The sequence below is a fragment of the Colletotrichum godetiae genome (assembly GCF_030913485.1).
Source record: "Colletotrichum godetiae strain CBS 193.32 chromosome Unknown BDP55scaffold_92, whole genome shotgun sequence".
Taxonomy (NCBI): Eukaryota; Fungi; Ascomycota; class Sordariomycetes; order Glomerellales; family Glomerellaceae; genus Colletotrichum; species Colletotrichum godetiae.
The window spans coordinates 96,060-114,084 of NW_026851340.1; the positions used below are offsets into that span (position 1 = coordinate 96,060).

An 18,025-nucleotide genomic window follows, 5' to 3' on the forward strand; every position below is an offset into this window, starting at 1 on the left:
CCGCACCGACATCCATCTCGTTGCCGCTCAAGTACCGGCTCGGTGGGCTTCTCTCTTATTTCAATCTCGCGTCGTCCCGGATTCCGAAGATACTTAAACTCCGGCGTGCCGGAACTTGGCGCTCACAGCGCTCGCCCACTCCTCCTGAGGCCTCTCGCGAAGCCAGTACCCGCGACCGAGAGCGAGCATCACGCGCCCGATACGGCCTCGGGACCCTTCACCGCCCGGTTCGCCCTGCGAGAAAGGTCCGTCGACGCCGCCCTTCTTGCCGGCGTTGCTGCGGCCTTCCTCCTCCCAGCCCATGTCTGCCGTGTATCGCTGCATCACCTGCTGCGCAAACGACATGACGACGAGCGCAAAATAGACGCGCACCAGCGTGACGGAGCAAATCAGCCCCAAGCTCATCCACGACTCCTGGGGTCCAATGTGCTTCGTCGTGCCGGGAACGTCAGGCACAACAGGCGCTCCGTTGGCGAGCGCCGTCTCCGCAATCTCCGCCGCCGCGGCCGGACCAGCCGCTGCCGGGGTGGTGCTTCCCGCCGGGTGCTTGTCCAGGGCGCTGCTGTTGAGGTACCAGTTTACGGCGAAAAAGGTTGTGTACGCGACGTTGAGGATGGTGTCGACGATGTAGAGCCACGCGAGGCCCAGCGTCTCAAAGGGGCTCTGCTTGCGGATGTGGGGCATGAACATGGCTAGTAGGACGACGACGCCCAGCGAGTAGAGGTACATTGACAGCTGCGTCACGGAGAGCTCGTAGCCCGTGAGAATGGCGAGCAGGCCGTACAGGCCGGTGAGCCTGTTGAAAAGGAGGATGAGGGAGATAACCTCGGCGCCTGTCTGGAGGCCGATGCAGCCCAGAAAGGTCTGTTGCACACACAAAACGTGATCCCCATGTTAGCCAGCCGTCCAGTGATGCGCCCGTTGAGGTGATAAACATGATATTGTGTAAATGCTGGGCGCAGTTGGGTGAGGGAGATGATGTAGGTGTTACAAGCATACCTTTGGGAGCGGCAACCGCATACTGAATCTCGAAAACGCCATCTCGTCTGTCTATCCGTTCACTTCGTTCGTGATATCTGTTTGGTGTATGTGTGTACGGACAACAGAAGAAGGGTATCCGTATTGCGTCAGAAAGAAAGGGGTCCCGTCTTTGGGAGCTCAGGTAATTCGTAAAGGGTGTCAGGTGAGAAGCTTTGGGGAAGCGTCGCAAAGTCGAGCCCAACAAGAGGCCCCGTCACTTTTGAACCTAAGCGGCAGCGCCGGATGACATGGGCAAAAAAATAAGAGCGGAAAGACCCTGCGTTCGCACCTTTCCTAAATTCTCGATGACATGATGGGCCCCACCCGATCCGTCATAGCGTCACGCCCCGGGGTTTTGGACGAGTCCGCGCCGCTTTCTGCTCCGTCTCCCGTCTGCAATAGTTAACTGGGTTGCTGCAGATTGCCAGAGAGTGCAGCAGCATTGGCTGTGAATGCACCGCTATCTGTAAGGCGAGGTATCCGTAGTTCCGTACGTGTAGTGTGCCCGTAGTGCCATGCACCGGAAATCAATGCCACGGATTGCGGGCCATTCCTACGCTGGCACCGCACGGTGGTTAGACCCTGGTACTCGGTGACAGCCCACCGTAGCATCACGGACACCAGCCATCGTGAGAGTCCCGTGCCATTTCGGGCGGTGAGCAACATAGACAACTCATTTGCCAGCTGGCTTTTGATACATGATGGATATTGCCGGTAGGAAACTCTCACATACACCGCACATCATGTAGACAGACAAAGTAGTTGGGGAAGAAGAGAAATAAGAGCCATTAAATGTAGGTATGTACTAACGACCGTGGAGTATAGCCCGTTATTATACAAACTGTAACTGATGCTGAAAATCCCCATTTGCACGCTATGCTTAAGATGTCATGCCCCGCCAGTCATGTCGCAACGTAACGTAACGGCAACTCCAACTCAGCCCCGCGTCGTCCGTCACGGTTCGCCTCGGGACTTTCTGCTCCAGAGTCGTTGTGTCTTTTTTTTGTTTGCCTCCCCTTCACGAAGACCGTCTAGCATGCACATCCCTCTTGCGACGATTGAGCAGGGGTCGTCTTGACGTCGATCACTGCATCACACGTTAGTACCTCACTTGCCCATATCAAAACCACGTTTCATAGCGAATAAATACGCACTCTGGCTTGAAGCCTGCGCGGCAGCATCTGTTCCCTCCATGCCCGGAAGAGCCTGCGCTATTCTCTTGAACAGCGTTTTGACGTTGTGTCCCAGCTTCGCACTAGTCTCGACGAACATGAGATTGTTCTTCTTGGCCTCCTCCTCACCCTGTTGCGTCGTCACTTCTCGCTTGTCGTTCAAATCCGTCTTGTTGCCCACAAGGACAATGATGACGTCGTTTCCTCTCTCGGCGCGCACGTCGTCGATCCACTTCTTGGTGTTTTGGAAGGATTTCGCATCTACAAGTTGCCTCAAAGTCAGTCCCGGGCTCCTCCTTTGGTTTACAGCCCCCGTGCAGTTACACGTACTTGAAATATCGTAGACGACTACTGCGACGCTGGAATCGCGAATGTACGAGGGGATCAGGCTGCGGAAACGTTCCTGTCCGGCGGTATCCCAAAGTTGTAATCTCACTGTCCGGTCCTCAAGGTACATGGTCTGCAACGCATTAGACAGTGGTTCCTCGGCCCCAGTTCGAAAACGTAATGATGGCTTGCCTTGGAGAGGAAGTCGATTCCAATGGTCGCCTGGTACATGTTGTCGAACGAATCGTACATGAATCGAGTGATGAGCGAAGTTTTCCCCACTGCAAATAACAGACAGAACGTATTAGCCAAGGGTGTTTCTCTCTCGCCGCGTCAAAGAAGACAAAATGCAGGAACATACCGCTCTGCTCGCCCAAGAAGACAAGTCTGGGAGTTTCATTGCGTTAGTTTATCGTGCAATTGTCTCAATAGGAACATCTCGCAATCGGCGCGAATCGTACTTGAACTTCTTGAGGGGGTTGTTGTAAGACCCGCCTGCGCCGGACGCCATGGTTGCGGTTTTTTTATCAAAGGGAAGCTTCCGAAGGGTAGTATCGGGGGTTTGCCAGTCGGGCTACGGAACCGACACGTTGGCTCGATGCAAGGGAGTCGTCAAGTCGGTAAATAAAACGAAGCAGAAAAGCTGAGCGCTTTTGCTGGACCAAAGAACGAGATCCGGCGACGGAGGGGAGTTGCGTTGGCCGAGACGAGGAGGGGTGAGGACTGTAGATCGCGGGTCGTGGAAATTAAGCAAGCTGGACAGGTAAAAGGAGGTCAACCTGTCCGTCTTTGGGCGCATTACCACGCCCCCGTCATCCATTGAGGTGTGGCTCAGAGGAGCCACCATAGACAAGGACATCACGTGCTGATAATCGATAAGAGTGACCCCATATCCGATAAGATAAAAAAAAAAAGACCCTGGCTCGAAAATTTCTGGACGGTCCAGGCCCCGCCGTCCCAGCTGGTGCAGAGTGCAGATTCGACGACCAGCAAATGGGCAAGGCGCAAAGATCGACTTTTCGACATCAGGAATATCCTCAGTAATTCCCTTCCTCTTGCACATACCGACAGCCCGGAACACAACAGTGTGCGTCTTGGTCAATATCAACATGCCCGTTCTTAAGCCCCTCTCGGGTGACGGCGAAGCGCCGCAGCAACGCAAGCAACCTTCGAGAAAGGGAAAGAAGGCGTGGAGGAAGAACGTCGACGTCTCCGAGGTGCAAGAAGGTCTCGATGAGTTGAACACACAGATTATCGCCGGGTACGTAACTCTCTTCTCCTTGGAAAACTCCCACTCTCCCTCTTTCCAAGCACTTCCCAATTGGCACACAGGATAGACAACTAATCGACAAATCCTATAGTGGCGTCGTCGCAGAAAAGGACTCGGCAGACCTCTTCACCCTCGACACAGTCGGCAAAGTCGAAAAGCGCCCCAAGCCAAAGAAGACGCTCAAGTCCGACGAGATCCTCGCCGCCCGCTCCTCCGTTCCCGCCGTCTCCTCTCGCAAACAGAAGCGCGAAGCCGAAACCGCCCTCTCAAAGACCTCGGATGGCCTTCTCCCCGTCAAGCGCCAGCGCACCGACTGGGTCTCCCACAAGGAACTCAGCCGCCTCCGCCGCGTCGCCGACGGCCACCAGGAAGAATCCACCGCCCTCGTACCCCAGGAAGCAACCTACGACCTCTGGGGCGCCGCACCGGGCTCCAAGGCCGTAGCAGCAAGCAAAAAGGATATGACCGCCACCAGCAAAGAAGACAACTTCCTCCCCGACGTACAAAAAGCCAAACCCCCCAAAACCCTCAAACACGCCCCCATCTCCCTCACCGCCAGCGGCCGCCAGCTCCCAGCCGTCGTCAAGCCCACGGGCGGATACTCCTACAACCCGACCTTTGACGACTACGCCGACCGCCTCGAAGCCGAGGGCGCCCGCGCCGTCGCCGCCGAAGAAGCCCGCCTCGCCACCGAGGAAGCCGACCGCATCAAGCGCGAGGCCGTCGCCAAGTCCGCCGCCGAGGCCGACGCCGCCGAGGCGCGCGCGCAGCTGTCCGAGTGGGACGAGGATTCCGCCTGGGAAGGGTTCGAGAGCGGCGTCGAAGGAGGGGACGATAAGCCCACCACCAAGCGCCCGCAGCGCAAGACGCCGCAGCAGAGGAACAAGATCAAGCGCCGCAAGGAGGCGGAGCGCGAGGCTAAGCACCAGCTCGCACTCAAGAAGAAGGCCGCGCAGGCGGAACGGATCAAGGAGATCGCCGCCGAGATTGCGGGCCGCGACGCCTCCAAGAGCGCGTTGGCGTTGGCCAAGGAAGTGGGCGAGGGAAGCGACGCCGACGACGACGAGGATGATATCGAGGACGAAGGCCGGCTGCGGAGGAGACAGCTCGGCAAGTTGAAGTTGCCCGAGAGGGACTTGGAGCTGGTCCTGCCCGACGAGCTGCAGGATTCGCTGCGGTTGTTGAGACCTGAGGGCAACCTCCTCAGAGACCGGTACCGTAGTTTGCTTGTTCGCGGTAAGGTGGAGTCGAGGAGACATATTCCGTTCAAGAAGCAGGCCAAGGCCAAGCTTACGGAGAAGTGGTCGTACAAGGATTTCAGGATCTAGAAAACGGGGGTCTACTGTTATGTATCAGAATAATCATCAAAAGCGTGCATATTTTGACTGTCACTTTGTTTCGTTACACATCGAACCCTGCCACGCGCTCAATAGGCGGGAAATGTATTTGAACAATATATGATATTATATAGAGACCGCCTACGTATCCTGTTTGTTTTTTCTCTCGGGGTTCTGTAACTTCTATACGGATGCATCCATCTCTCCCAAGGTGCATTTCGTACCTCGTACTCCGGCAGGGTATGCTAACAAAAGAGAAAGAATCATTCTTGCAGCAAAACGCATCATTGCTTTCTAGTAGCTCATCAAATCTGTAAAATCACACGTGTTAGTTATCAGCTGCTCCAGTCAACAGCAGAGTGTGGGCAATGGAAACATACCTCTTCCAAAGAGACCGCGCTTGGCCCAATCCATGGCAAGCAAGATCCGCGTCCTCAAACTGACGCTCTGCGCAAAGTAGACGGACCGCCACATATACACAGCCCACAACCCTCCAGCAAAATTCCAACCCTGGCCCCAGTCGAACACGGCAGAGTTGCCAATGTACGCCAGGCTGCCGAGGTGGCGGTACTCAAACGCCTTGTACACCACCGAGTCAATGTCGCCGTCGAGAACCATGTTGGCCTTCAACCCGTCAGACGTGCGCGCCATCTTGTTGAACTTGTGCGCGAGATACTGGCCCTGCTGATGGGCGCGCTGCGCCGTGGCGGGGAGGGAGGTGAGCTTGGAGTCGATTTGCTTCAGGAGCTCTCTAAGCTCGCCGAAACCGAGGGTACCGGACTGGTCCTTGTCGAATTGCTCAAAAAGCTTGTCGAGGCGCTTCAGGTGGCCGACGGCCTGGGGGAAGCGCTTTTTTACGGCGCTGGCCACCTCGCACCAATCGCTGAAGTGAAGCTCGAGGGTCTCGGGATCCTTGCCGTGCTTGAAGGCCAGGCCGCGGCAGAAGGAGATGATGTGGTCTGCCACGTTGTTCTGCACGGTAGAGCAGTCGCCGATAGCGTAGACGTCGCCGAGGGGTGTTCCGTTCAGGCGGAGGTGGGTGTCCGTCTCGAGAGCGTGGCGGTTTGTCTGCGAGGGGCCGAGCTTGGAGGAGAGACGCTTGCAGAGGTCGGCTTGGGCGACGCCTGTTGACCAGAGGCAGAAACCCATGGGGAGTTCCTTGGTGAGGAGAGATCCGTCGGGCTGCTTTTGGGTGAAGACAATCTTGTCGGCGTGGACTTCCTTGACGCGCGAGTTTGTGAGGATATCAACCTGGTCGCGGGCGAAATGCTCCTCTGCGTATTTGGAGAGGGTCTCGTCATAGGTGTTGAGGATGTGGCTGCGGCTCTGGATCAGGTGGACGGAGATCTCGTTGCGGAGAAGCTTGGGGAAGTGCAGTGTCAGGTCCTCATTGAGCATGTCAAACAGCTCGGCCGCGAATTCGACACCCGTAGGACCGCCACCGCTGACGACAAAAGACAAGAGACGCTTGCGCTCCTCGTCGGCAGTGGTCGGCAGGCAGGCTTGCTCGAGGTTGTGCATGACTTGGTTTCGAACCTTGCGCGCATCGCTGATATCCTTGAGGAAGTGGGCGTTCTCCAATCCCTTGACGCCGTGGGGGTTCGTGGTAGATCCAACGGCGATGACAAGCTTGTCGTAGGGGACATAGAATCGGGTTTCGTTACCAAAGGCGTCGGGTTGAGAGCATTCGATCAGCTTGTGGGAGAACTCAACGTCCTCGGCCTTGGCACGGATGAAGTGACCGTGAACACGGGCGAGAATTCGGCGGACAGGTTCGACCAGTGATCTCAGTTCCAGGGTTCCAACAGTGGCAGAAGGCAGCATGGGCGTAAACAGGAAGTAGTTTGTCGGGGAAATAACGGTAACGTGGTATTCATCGGGGTTGAGCTCCTTGAGGAGAGCCACTCCGCCCCATCCACCGCCGAGAATAACAAGCTTAGGCTTCTCCTTTGCGCTCTTCATGTGTTCGTTGTCCAGGTCGTCAATCAGAACCTCAGCGATGGGCAGGTTCTTTGGCCCGCCTCGTTTGGGGCTCAGCGCCAGCTCAGATACCTCGATTTCATTCTGGTCCGGGTGTTCCTTGTAAGTGGAGGCGTCGTAGATGAAAAAGCCAACCACACCGAGGCCGACAAAGATGATGCCGCCGCCGAGCCACGCGGCGCTGGCGTATGCGAAGCGGATGAGTCTTGACTTTTGTTTCGGGGTGGGAGGCGGCGGCGCGCCGGAGGCGGATCGGATGGCGGTGCCTTTGGGCAGGCCCTGTGCATTGAAGAAGGAGTTGGCGAGAGGTGTAGTAGGCGTTGTACGGGATCGCTGTGGAGGAGGGCTAATGAAGGCCCGCCTTTGCGAGAGGTCGGCGATTTGTTGCTTGCATATCGGCGTAGGTTTGAATAAGCTGATGGGTGATGTGTGAGAAACGGCGCGAGGTATGCGCCTCAGCGCGGATGTGGTGGGAGGCATTTTAATTATCGCGGATTAGTCTGGAGTTCTTCGTCTGACGTCGTGATAGAGTATGGTAGATCTAGCAGTATGGGGATGTCATGTCGAAACGAGTGAATGGGAGCAAGCAGAAAAGCTCTAGAGATGTGTCGCGAGGTATCAATTGCAACAAGCAGCAAAAGACCAAAGTAGCCAGAAAGGTGAGGTTGTGGTTTTTTTCCCAAGAAGAGAAAATCAAGGTCGTAGTGGTCACGAAAATGAAAAGGTTCCTAGGGGCTGGCGGATAGCTCCCTGGACGTATGCGTAATGATGCTTGTACTAAGGTACTGTTCGCGCCAGAACCGTCAAATCCGAGGAAGCTAAGGTACCTGCCAACAGCTCCAGCAAGTACGTCATTGTTCGGTTAAGCCGAAGGTTGCCTCCCATGCAATTACACCAGATAGGGAAGACATAAAATATTTCCAAATACCTCACCTGAACTTACATTTCCATTGGATGAGGTAGGTTCTGTGTGCGTTCTTCGAAGCAGGCGGAAAAGAAAATTCTTTACAGAAAATAGAATCCGACCGCATATCGCCGTCACCGACAACTCGGACTTTCGTCCCAACATCCAAGTTCCGTTGTCGGCGCCGCGCTCTCACGGTCGTCCGAGCTGATAAGATCCTTAAAAAGGGTCCTTTCTCGGCCTGAATACTCGTCTAGCGACACTGTGATCTCAGTCAGCGGCGCCAGAGGCCCCTGCCGCGGGAGCCGTGGTCTCCACCGCCATGTCCACTTCTCGGTGTCTCGTTCGGCCAATTTGTAGCCGCATCTTGGGCCAATGACAAGGACCTCAGCCGCGATCCGGTATCCGTGTAGAGTGCGAAGAAGGCGAAGACATATATGTAAGGCAATGGATCTTGCAGACGCCTGGCAGGCGAATATGCGGCCTTTCCCAGAAACACGGGTTCTAGCCCTTGGTGACCCTCGAATTTCACGAAACAGCCTTACTCCATGGCATCATGATGCAGCTTTTGCGGTAGACTTTACTGTTGCCACATGTGCATTCATCGGTTTTGCTACACAAGTAGGCTCGGCGCAGCTCGGCCGGTTAATATATGTATGCCTACGGCTAGCATCGGAAGTACTTCTTCTCTACCCAACGATCCTCAATGTCTGCAAGCATGTTGCACAGGACAATCGTGATACCAGGGAACACCTTTGCAAGCCGGTGCACACCAAGCCTTCCGGCGGCATAGCACGCCAGCACAATCTTGTCCTGAGCAACGCCGTGGTCAACGAGAACTTGCACAGCCATGAGTGCCGCGCCTCCGCTGGCCATCTGTGTATCGATCAATAAGACCGACTCGTGGGAGTCAATGTTATCCGGGAGCTTGAGATAATGCAGCTCGGGCTCTCCCGTCCTTACGTTGGACTGGATCAGAATTCTGCCTGTCCGCATGTCGGGGACGACCCTCTTCAAGGCCGTCTCAAAGGCAGCTCCACCCCTAAGGACCAGCACCGCACTTACATCGCCCGTGGCCTGGAGTCCGTTGTACTTGTAACCTTGAGGCGTGGCAATGGTCTTTTCTCTGAATTGCACATTGTTGAGTGCCCTGTTTTGTTAGCTCATTGTGTCAACTTTCACCTGACAGACAAAATACTCACTGCTCAATCAGAAGACAAGCAAGGCGGTCAAAGTAGAAGATGAAGTCTTCCGCAGAGGTGTCGATATCCTGAATGATGGTGCTCATGCCTCTCAGTTGCGGTGACTGGTCCAGAATCACAACTCTGTCGGACAGAGGGTCGCTGGCAGCCGCCAACTCCAACTGCGTGAGTGCTGCCCGGTGGTGGGTTGACTTTTCGATCAACTTGCGTTCAATATACTGAACAACCATGGCTGGCCTAGGCATTAGTTATGAAGTTATACGGACATCATGAGTTACTTACCCATGGCAACGCGGTTCTCGATACCTCTCGGCACGATGATGTCTAGGTATGGTCAGTCTCTACAATGCATCTAAAGCGCCTCGGCTAGTTTACCTGCGACTTTGCGCTGCGGTTCAACGAACTACAAACATATATTAGGAAAGACCACAACGATTTTACGACGGAGTTTGTTACTTTTTCAAAGTTTGGTTTCACAAACTTGAACCACTGCTTCATGATGCCATCGACATCACGGCCACGCTCCTTGACGTCTCTTAACACTTGAAGTTGCAAGGTCAGTTATGCAACAGCTCTCACGAGCCCTGGGCTACCTGCGACTTACCTCTCCGTGACAGGCACGTATCGGCATCCGCTTCACAGAATATCTGAGCAACAGTCAGGAATCGATCGCAGTCTGATCTAATGGGAGTGAAATACCCTCATATCCAGAAGATCAATAATACGGGGGTCATGGAGGGCAAAGATTCCTTCCAGGATGATGACGTGAGGTGAGTAGATGGTTGTGGTGTTGTCCAACCGTTGGTGCTTAGAAAAGGAGTAAATGGGAATTTCAGCCCGTTTTCTAGTGGCCAATTATTATCATGAAGTCAAACATCGAAGGCTGAGATGTCTGTCTCCAGTATAGAAGAATCTCGTGAAGCATCTCTCATGAGCGAAAATGACAAGACTTACCCAGCCTTCAGATCGCGCAAGCAATCCACAAGTACATTAAAGTCAATGGCCTGGTTTTGGTCAATAAGCATGCTAGCAGCACATCAGCGCACATCTTACATCTGGCGCATCAAAGTCAAAATCGTTGTCGAAAGCCCTCTTTGACTGCTCAGGAGTCAGGGGGTTGTAGAAAGAGTCCTATATTCAAATCGAGTCAGGGGAGGGGCCATCGCCGCAAGCCGGTTGGCGGGGTAAATGCACACATACCATGGACAAAATCACCACCCAGGGCAGATTCAGCTTCCTCACTATGGCATGCGACAGAGTCGACTTCCCGGAGCCGGAACTGCCAGCAATGCCAATGATGCTGACATCTGCCCATGGTGGTGAGTAGTGAGTCCGTCGCTGGATCGTCACATGAGACTCGGTGCCGCTGTGATTGTCTGCCATTATATGATGAGAGGCGGAGGTCGCCGACGTCGATGCGCGGGGCAAGCAGGTGGTTGTTTATCGGATAGCTACAGCTTTGTCCTCGGATCTGCAGCTGGGTAAGGGCGAGGGGAGACGGTAACCAACGACCTGAGGAACAAAGACTGCAGGAGTTGACTATGTATTTGGTGTTTGCTCCCTTCGCAATGGAAGGGGGGGAAGAAGCAAAGAGGAAGTTTGAGGATATAAAAATGAAAACACTGATTAAAAGGCGACTTCCAGGGTCCAGTCCCCAGAGATAAGCGCTGAGGGGGATGGATGCTTGACTTTGACAACCTAAGCCTGGTGGAGCTGCCCGGGCTGGATGTTGAAGGCAAGGTAACCGAATGGAAGGTACCTACCGCCTACCACAAAGCTGCTAATCAGATGGGAGCCACGAGAGGGGAAGTTGCCTTGTACTGTTTCTATACGGAAGGTGGGTTGTAAATCTTGGAGATGGTAGAGACAAGTCGAAACAGGCTGATCAAAAGGGAGAGGCTGTGCTCGCGTGCTATCTTTCCTCAAAGCATCTGGTCTGGTTCTCGAACGGAACATCTCGTGTCGAGGTGGACGATCCAATGGCGGGCTGGGCTCACACAGACGGGCACACAGGGTCTAGATGCAGCTCTCGTCTCCAGCAGCACAGGCACGCCGCACGTTGCTCAGCACTCCCTTAGCCTTGGGCAGGTGAGGTTTAGCTCTGGTACCTGCCTGTCTTGTGCTTTCGGTGGGGCGCGCCCTGTGTTTTTTTAGCCCTGTCCGACCCCAGTTGTGGCCCCCCAGGCTGCGTGGCTGCTCACAGCGCCTTACCTGTCTGACCCTATGGCCCTGGTATCTTAGAGGCTTAGGTAAGGCATAGGGCCCTATAGGAGATGTTCCTCAGGTTCATATGCCTCGGATTATCTAATCATGGCTGCCCCACGCCAGGTGGTCCGGCTGATCCTGCGATTGGCCCTCTGCAGCCGCAAACTCTGGAACCGAATAAAGCTCCGCTCCAGCCTCTTTCTCTTTGTTCTGACGTTTCTTCCTTCTTCCACATCCGATACCATTTCTTCCTCAGCATCTTTCTTTCAAACACTTCCTTCGCACAACCAAAACAAACGGGAGCTCGACTGGCCACTCAAATGTGACGACGGCCCAGCCCAGAGTCTGATCCTGCCTTGCTTTCCCTGCATTTGCGCATTTCCCATCGCATGTCAGGACTGCCGGACATCAACGACCCAACAGCCATAGCAGTTTGGAATAGAGCTGCTGCGCGTCTCGTGCGGGAGACGTTGGAGAGAATCATGGTCCGTTGAGCTCCCTGTGTGCCTGTGTGCAAGTGTGCTTCCACGCTGGCCACGTCTTGTGGCTGTTGTTGGCAGCTAGCTAAGATGTCTTTCAGACTTCGTCTGCGTCGACTGCTACACCCATGAAGCATGCCTTCGAGAGGCGTGTTCAGGACGTCAAGTCGCCCAAAAGGTAAGCATCTCTCTTGTCTTCTCCCAAGTCTTAGCCCGGCGCTAGCTCCGAGGCTACGTCTGGCGCTTCCCCCTCTCCCCCCTCCCAGCTCACATGATGATCAACTATCAAATGGGAATCTCTCCTAGCAATTACCATGCGGAGAACTCGATATAAAATAACCCTGACACTTTTGCTGTTTTGCACCTCTTTTATCTGTTCGAACTTGAGCGAAGAGGACCTCAGTACTAACATGAACTTTCAGCGACATCAACGCCCTGATCCTCGATTACTTGACGATGGAAGGATACCCTAATGCTGCCGCAAAATTCAGCAAGGAAGCCAATCTCCAACCCCACCAAGTTGACGAGACGATCAAGGTCCGCCAGCAGATCCAAAAGTCTATTCACACTGGCAGCATTCAGTACGCCATCGAGGCCTTGAATGACTTTGACTCAGAGGTTAGTTATTTGCACTTCGCGCTATTATCCCCCCCCACTTGCAGTGATTAGACATCGAGTTATCATGCACCACTCATAGCACCTTCGGGACACTTTGATGAGGAACAACCACTTTTTAATGAGCTTTCACCTCATACACCACTTGTTAGCATTTTTCTGTTTTGTACACTTATTCTGACAAGTTACCCAGATCCTGGACCGCGATCCAACGTTGCACTTCGCGCTGCTCCGTCTCCAACTTGTGGAGCTCATTCGGGCGTGCACGAACACACCCGGCGGGGATATCACTCCTGCCTTGTCATTCGCCACGAACCATCTTGGACCACGTGCACCGACCGACTCGCGCTTCCTAAAAGACTTGGAAGAGACGATGGCGCTGCTTGTGTTCCCACACAACGATCTCGAACCGCAGTTGGCAGCCATCTTGCATCCAGACCTGAGACGGGATGTTGCGGATGATGTCAACAAGGCCATCTTACAGCGTCAGTCGGAGCGTAGGGAAGCCGCGATCCGACAGCTGGTCAAGATGAGGGCTTGGGCTGAGTCTGCTGCGAGAGCAGAGAAGAAGCCCCTCCCTGAGAGAATCGGACTCGGCTTGAACGGGGACGAGAGTGACGTGCACGAACCGATGCTGCTCTCGTAGGGCGACGGTGGTGAGGACTACGGCAGCGACGACAAGGATATTGATGTCCCGCAAGACGGCACGTCGAGTGATGGCAGTCGGTCAGAAACAGACGGGCTTCATTGGCCGTCTTTTGACAGCCCATATACCGTCCAGGTCGAGGAATAGAATCGCATCCTGGGAGCGGAGAGCTATCGCGAGGGCGTGGCCCATGTCACTGACGACGGTGAAGACCGCCGTTTGGTTGAGCTGATCATGGAATACCATGAAGAAGACGAACATGATAGCTAGGAAAGAGCGTATGGCGTTTAGAGCAAGCAGGATTTGACTTTGGGGGACTGGCCAGGATTGGCAAATCTTGGAGGCGTTCAACATTCGGTTACGAATGCATGAGACCATGCTACATATATCTTTAATGGTTCACGACGTCGGGTCAACAGATGACCGATAAACGAATAGAAGCCATCATGGCAATTCCGAACTTTACCTTTTTTTTTTTTTTCCCCCGTGAGCTGTCTTGTAATATGCCACCGTTGGTTCTGCATAACCACACACCCCAAAGGCTTTTGCTCAACTTTCATAGTACCTGTTAGTGGCTGGTGTTGATGGTGTCTAACTTGGGTGGAGACTGCTGGGCCAATCACATCGAGAGAAAGTCCGATTACAGTTCAACATACCAAGTTTCCCGCATGTTCATCGAGGAAGTCGGCTCGAATATCAAAATCACATTGACCTCCCATGATGTTTCAACTTTTTATTGCTTTCTTTTACGATAACCGTAGTTTTCGCCACATCCTAGCTAGCAACGGGGTGTCTGACCTGGACGAAAAGGAAACGTCTTGAAAGGGTTATATACAAGTGATGCAGGCAGTCTCTCTCTCTTCTCTATTTAGTTCGAATGTGCTTAAGCTTCTTGGCCGAGTACAAAAAGTTGTTGGCGTACGCCTTGGGCTTGATTCGCCTTGACTGGGGCTCCTGGACAAAGTACTCGTAGCCCTGCTTCTCGGCAAAGTGGACGGCGTCCTCCTTGGACTTGAAGTTGAGCTTGGTGCCCTGCATCATGTCGGCCGACGACTGCCAGCCCATGAGCGGGTTCTCCCAGCGGTGGCCCTTGGAGAGGATGTCCCAGTCCATGCGCCAGTGGTGGCCCTTCCAGTTGCCTGATTGCGTTGCGGGCTTGGATTCCTGGTAGATGCTATGCAAAGGTTTCGTCCGTTAGTCTCTCTCTCTCTTGACTCGATGACGTATCCTGGGAATTATGATGGCTATTCGTACCGGACTGTGCGAGCCTGGAGCTCCATGGGGGCACCGGAGATGACGGCGGCCTGGACGTAGGGAACGTCTTCGCTGCCGTTTTGGAGCTTCTTGGGGGTCGGGGTGAAGGTCCTGCGCAAAGACGGGGCCAATTAGCACTCTTATTTCGCTTTGTCTATGATGATGCAAAAGTCCTCCGAGAGCTTCCTTACGAGGTAGCCTTATCGGCGGCGATGCTGTAGTCGGGCTCGTTCTGCTCGGTCGAGGGGGGCACGGCGGAGGGCTGCTGTGTCGTAGTGCCGGTGGTGAGCTGGCTCTCGAATCGGCGAGCGGTTACGGGCGCGGAGACGGAAGCTCGGAAGGGAGCGGCGGTCCGCAGCAGGCGGGCTGCGTTGTAGGCGCGGAGGGAAGCCATTGCGACGGACAGTGTGGGTTTCGCTTCTCCCAATTGATGAAGCGCAATTGACGTCGTCGTCGTCGAGAGCAATTACTTTGGGAGGGCGATTATGGTGGTGGTGGTTGCTGGTCGGCACTGGACAAGGCGGAAGGGCCTTGCTTGGGGGTTGCCGCGGAATAGAGCGCGCTGATTGGTCGCCGCAAGAACCTTGACCCGAAAGAAACGAGTGCTTTTCGCTACAAACCTCACTTCGGCAAACGGAGCGTCACCCTCGTCGTCCACCATAGCCATCAGCCTCTCCCCCTCCACGTCGAAATCGATAAAGTCAATTGACCCGATCAATTGACCGTTTGCGCCGAGCGACCCTTCCGATTCTTCGATACCCCCAGTCATCATGAGCTTCGTCCCCCGCCGCGGTCTCTCGACCCTCATTCCCCCCAAGGTGCGCGCTCTTCTCCCTCTGTCCGACCGACGACCGGCGGCTATTGCTGGAACAACTTTACTGACGCGATGCAACTAGGTCGCCTCTCCCAAGGTACGATTATAAACCCCGATTACACTTTTTTTCTGCTTTTATGATGGATGCGAGGTTGGATGGGAAAAGGATACCCGGCGAATTCGGAGGTTCGGGCACGGGATACGGAGGGGCGAATGGACGGAGCTACTCGGAGCTATGCATATTTTCCACAACAAACAGCAGCAACAACCATACGATCCATATGGGCAGAAAGGGCTAACTTGACGACTCTCTCTTATTCAGGCCCTTGGTGCGGACCCCAACGCCGTTCGCATGCAGCGCGTTGTCAACTTCTACGAGAAGCTCCCCCGTGGTGCCGCCCCCGAGGCTAAGCCCACTGGCATCCTCGGCCGTTACGCCGCCAAGCACTTCAGCGGCAAGAACGCCTCTGCGAAGCGTATGTTGCTCTCTGGATCGCAGCTGTGCATCGAGTACAGTTATGAAGACTGACCGCTGTTGTGTAGCCATCATTCACGCCCTTGGCTTCCTCCTCGTCATCGGCTACGCTCAGAACTACTACTTCCACCTCCGTACGTCAACCCCCTAATCGCATCAATTCAGACGAAATGAAGACGAAGAAGAAGAGACGGGGCTCGTGTTTTGATGATGTGATGCTAACGATTATTAGGCCACCACAAGAACAATGCTCACTAAGCGACTCCCATTTGGTTGTAGTCCAGCCTCTGGCTGTGTAATGGCATTGGGACCGTGTATATAAGAATTAGAACCTATTCTCCAGGAGGAGGCTCCTCGGCAAATTTCCTTTTCGTGTCCAGCGTGTATTCCCCAAGTGTCAATGGACAGAAAGAAAAGCGCAATCTGAAAGAAAACAAAAGGGATTGCCAGGGGTGTTCTCGTTCTCGGTCCTTTGTAGGGCCGCTGACAAGTCGAGCCGAGAGTTTGTTTCAGCTAGTCAAAGATTAACTGAGTGGTATTGCGTAATGCTCATTCAGCTCAAACTTGCAGGAAACCCGATGTGATGTCAGGTACTCAGTGAAGAAGATGCCATTAGCAGTGATGTACGGAGTATAAGGGGCCACCATTGAGTTTGGCTTGCTAGGTGGTGTCTACTATGTACAGCTGTCTAGCATCTCATAGTCGGCCTGGAAACATCAAGAATTTCACTGGTTTTCTACCTTCACAATCATTAAAATAGCTGCAGCCGGAGAGTGCGGAGGTTGCCTCATTGTCCATAATGCTCAGACGGAAGGCGCTCATCAATGCACTGGATCCAAGAATAGCCTGCTGGAGGTCGGGGGATCCCGCGTTGTTTCCTCCCGTGCTTTCCCCAGCCCACAAAGCCAGCGCTTTCCGCACTAGGCCGAGCTGAGCCATGACACAGTGTTTTAGATGTACAGTACACAAGGCTGACACACTGTCACAGCCTTCCCACCTCATTCTACTGTGTACGTATCCTGTATTAGTCTAACAGAATCCAGTGACCACGTCGGCGGGCAGGTACCCATCAGGGGCCCACTGTTTTTCCTTACCTGCCTCCTCCCGTCCTCCTCGTACTGCACAGCAGCGCTGAACAGCACCCAGCAGCACCGCCAGCAGTGGACAGTGAGCACTTTGGCTGCTCCCCTGCCGCACGCTAATCCCTGATTAGGCGACTGCAGCTCCTCTAGGAAAATCGAGCCCAGCGCTCCTTTTTTTTCCTCTTTTCCCTCCAAAACCCCCCCTCGGACGCCATACCTTGACGACGACGAAGCCGACGACGTACGTCTTGCTGGTAGGGGAACTATCCGAATCTGCGATTCCCAATATCGCATCCGCCCCGCGATTCGAATAAAGGTACACGAAACCGCTCGACTTCTGCGACTCGTCGCTCCCCGGCCCATACAGACAGAGTACCTACTCCATCATCAATTCCAACCAACCACCAACCTCCACCACCATCTCGACCCTCGACCACCTTACCTTACACCCGACCCCAGAACAAGTCCTTTTGGTGACTCGAGCTCGGAACAGCCAAACATCGCTCTTCCAGCGCAGAACATCCGACGACGTATGATGGCAACTGAAGCCACCCTCGCCGCCCCCGTTGATGCTTCTGTCCATTCTGACCCCAAGCTCGTGAGTTCCCTCTTTTCCCCTCCTCCTCCTCCTCCCCCCCAGCCTCACACCGCTGGTGCCCTGCCCCGTCGCCGGATGATCCCCGCGTCCCCTCTTCACTCCTCTTCATTCGTCATGCCCCCATGCAAACCTCACCCTGTCACCCTGTCGCTTGTCCTTTGGCTGACCTAGGATCCTTTCGGAACCCCCGCCGAACAGACTGACGACGCTGATATCGACTCCCAAAATGTCGGTCCAAATCGCGCGAAACTGAATGGTAGTCCCGCCGTCGATGACTTAGAAAATAAGCACATCACCGGCGTTGAAGATCAACTCAATTCAGCAGATGTTAGTGTTAGTGGAGGGTCGGATACGGAGGCATCGCGGGCTGCTCGAGATGGAGACAAGGGACACGGCAGAACGTCGTCGACCGTCAAGAAACCCGCTACCTTCAAGGCTGTCTCGGTCAACAAAACTTTCCTAGCATCCAAGGGCCCTACGATTTCCTCGACAACCAAAGCCGGTGAAAAGACGAACTCAGCCTCGATCCTCGGCTCCTCCCCATCAGGAACCTCGATCCTGTCTTCTCGACCGAGACTTGTCGCAAAGTCGGGTACTGGAACAGGTTCTTCCCCGGGACTCAAAGCGGCTGCCAACGGCGCCACG

General features: G+C 54.5%; 8 protein-coding genes across 8 annotated transcripts; 3 read left to right on the top strand and 5 right to left on the bottom strand.

Annotated features, from left to right (window-relative positions):
- Positions 1-93: 93 nt before the first annotated feature.
- Positions 94-1,041, bottom strand: BDP55DRAFT_567157 (Inositolphosphorylceramide synthase subunit Kei1-domain-containing protein; the record flags this gene model as incomplete). Its single annotated transcript, XM_060570567.1, has 2 exons — positions 94-864; positions 1,000-1,041. 2 exons carry the CDS (start codon positions 1,039-1,041, stop codon positions 94-96), a joined length of 813 nt encoding a protein of 270 aa, XP_060422238.1.
- A 709-nt stretch (positions 1,042-1,750) lies between these two features.
- On the bottom strand, positions 1,751-3,304 carry BDP55DRAFT_685699 (ras family protein). The gene is made up of 6 exons (XM_060576469.1): positions 2,981-3,304; positions 2,881-2,906; positions 2,712-2,800; positions 2,523-2,652; positions 2,175-2,453; positions 1,751-2,107 (listed from the first exon to the last, which is right to left on the bottom strand). The coding sequence occupies exons 1-6, from the start codon at positions 3,028-3,030 to the stop codon at positions 2,052-2,054; spliced, it is 630 nt and encodes a 209-aa protein (XP_060422239.1). The 5' UTR covers positions 3,031-3,304; the 3' UTR covers positions 1,751-2,051.
- Positions 3,305-5,182, top strand: BDP55DRAFT_595862 (ribosome biogenesis protein Nop53/GLTSCR2). The gene is made up of 2 exons (XM_060570986.1): positions 3,305-3,780; positions 3,881-5,182. The coding sequence occupies exons 1-2, from the start codon at positions 3,629-3,631 to the stop codon at positions 5,115-5,117; spliced, it is 1,389 nt and encodes a 462-aa protein (XP_060422240.1). The 5' UTR covers positions 3,305-3,628; the 3' UTR covers positions 5,118-5,182.
- A 238-nt stretch (positions 5,183-5,420) lies between these two features.
- Positions 5,421-7,586, bottom strand: BDP55DRAFT_734899 (uncharacterized protein; the record flags this gene model as incomplete). The annotated part of the gene is made up of 2 exons (XM_060580259.1): positions 5,421-5,437; positions 5,507-7,586. The coding sequence occupies 2 exons, from the start codon at positions 7,584-7,586 to the stop codon at positions 5,421-5,423; spliced, it is 2,097 nt and encodes a 698-aa protein (XP_060422241.1).
- A 1,090-nt stretch (positions 7,587-8,676) lies between these two features.
- BDP55DRAFT_638729 (uridine kinase) lies at positions 8,677-10,595 on the bottom strand (the record flags this gene model as incomplete). Its single annotated transcript, XM_060573151.1, has 10 exons — positions 8,677-9,160; positions 9,213-9,444; positions 9,495-9,536; positions 9,588-9,615; positions 9,669-9,754; positions 9,817-9,859; positions 9,912-10,056; positions 10,167-10,216; positions 10,266-10,343; positions 10,413-10,595. The coding sequence occupies 10 exons, from the start codon at positions 10,593-10,595 to the stop codon at positions 8,677-8,679; spliced, it is 1,371 nt and encodes a 456-aa protein (XP_060422242.1).
- Positions 10,596-11,650: 1,055 nt separating this feature from the next.
- Positions 11,651-13,622, top strand: BDP55DRAFT_623603 (ran binding protein in the microtubule-organising centre). Its single transcript, XM_060571391.1, has 4 exons — positions 11,651-11,902; positions 11,998-12,074; positions 12,319-12,514; positions 12,705-13,622. The coding sequence occupies exons 1-4, from the start codon at positions 11,807-11,809 to the stop codon at positions 13,155-13,157; spliced, it is 822 nt and encodes a 273-aa protein (XP_060422243.1). The 5' UTR covers positions 11,651-11,806; the 3' UTR covers positions 13,158-13,622.
- Positions 13,623-14,021: 399 nt separating this feature from the next.
- Positions 14,022-14,805, bottom strand: BDP55DRAFT_638731 (ETC complex I subunit conserved region-domain-containing protein; the record flags this gene model as incomplete). Its single annotated transcript, XM_060573152.1, has 3 exons — positions 14,022-14,331; positions 14,412-14,522; positions 14,603-14,805. 3 exons carry the CDS (start codon positions 14,803-14,805, stop codon positions 14,022-14,024), a joined length of 624 nt encoding a protein of 207 aa, XP_060422244.1.
- A 376-nt stretch (positions 14,806-15,181) lies between these two features.
- Positions 15,182-15,958, top strand: BDP55DRAFT_734903 (mitochondrial F1-F0 ATP synthase subunit F of fungi-domain-containing protein; the record flags this gene model as incomplete). The annotated part of the gene is made up of 5 exons (XM_060580260.1): positions 15,182-15,229; positions 15,308-15,322; positions 15,548-15,701; positions 15,769-15,834; positions 15,933-15,958. 5 exons carry the CDS (start codon positions 15,182-15,184, stop codon positions 15,956-15,958), a joined length of 309 nt encoding a protein of 102 aa, XP_060422245.1.
- Between the last annotated feature and the right edge of the window lie 2,067 nt (positions 15,959-18,025).

Excerpts from the sequence above, each read along its gene's own strand:
- BDP55DRAFT_595862 (XM_060570986.1), top strand. The coding sequence starts at position 3,629 with ATGCCCGTTCTTAAGCCCCTCTCGGGTGACGGCGAAGCGCCGCAGCAA. Across the intron at positions 3,781-3,880 it reads AACACACAGATTATCGCCGG|TGGCGTCGTCGCAGAAAAGG; the intron begins GTACGTAACTCT and ends CAAATCCTATAG.
- BDP55DRAFT_685699 (XM_060576469.1), bottom strand. The coding sequence starts at position 3,030 with ATGGCGTCCGGCGCAGGCGGGTCTTACAACAACCCCCTCAAGAAGTTC. Across the intron at positions 2,653-2,711 it reads GAATCGACTTCCTCTCCAAG|ACCATGTACCTTGAGGACCG; the intron begins GCAAGCCATCAT and ends AATGCGTTGCAG. Across the intron at positions 2,454-2,522 it reads AGTCGTCTACGATATTTCAA|ATGCGAAATCCTTCCAAAAC; the intron begins GTACGTGTAACT and ends GGCAACTTGTAG.
- BDP55DRAFT_623603 (XM_060571391.1), top strand. The coding sequence starts at position 11,807 with ATGTCAGGACTGCCGGACATCAACGACCCAACAGCCATAGCAGTTTGG. Across the intron at positions 12,075-12,318 it reads GACGTCAAGTCGCCCAAAAG|CGACATCAACGCCCTGATCC; the intron begins GTAAGCATCTCT and ends ATGAACTTTCAG. Across the intron at positions 12,515-12,704 it reads TGAATGACTTTGACTCAGAG|ATCCTGGACCGCGATCCAAC; the intron begins GTTAGTTATTTG and ends CAAGTTACCCAG.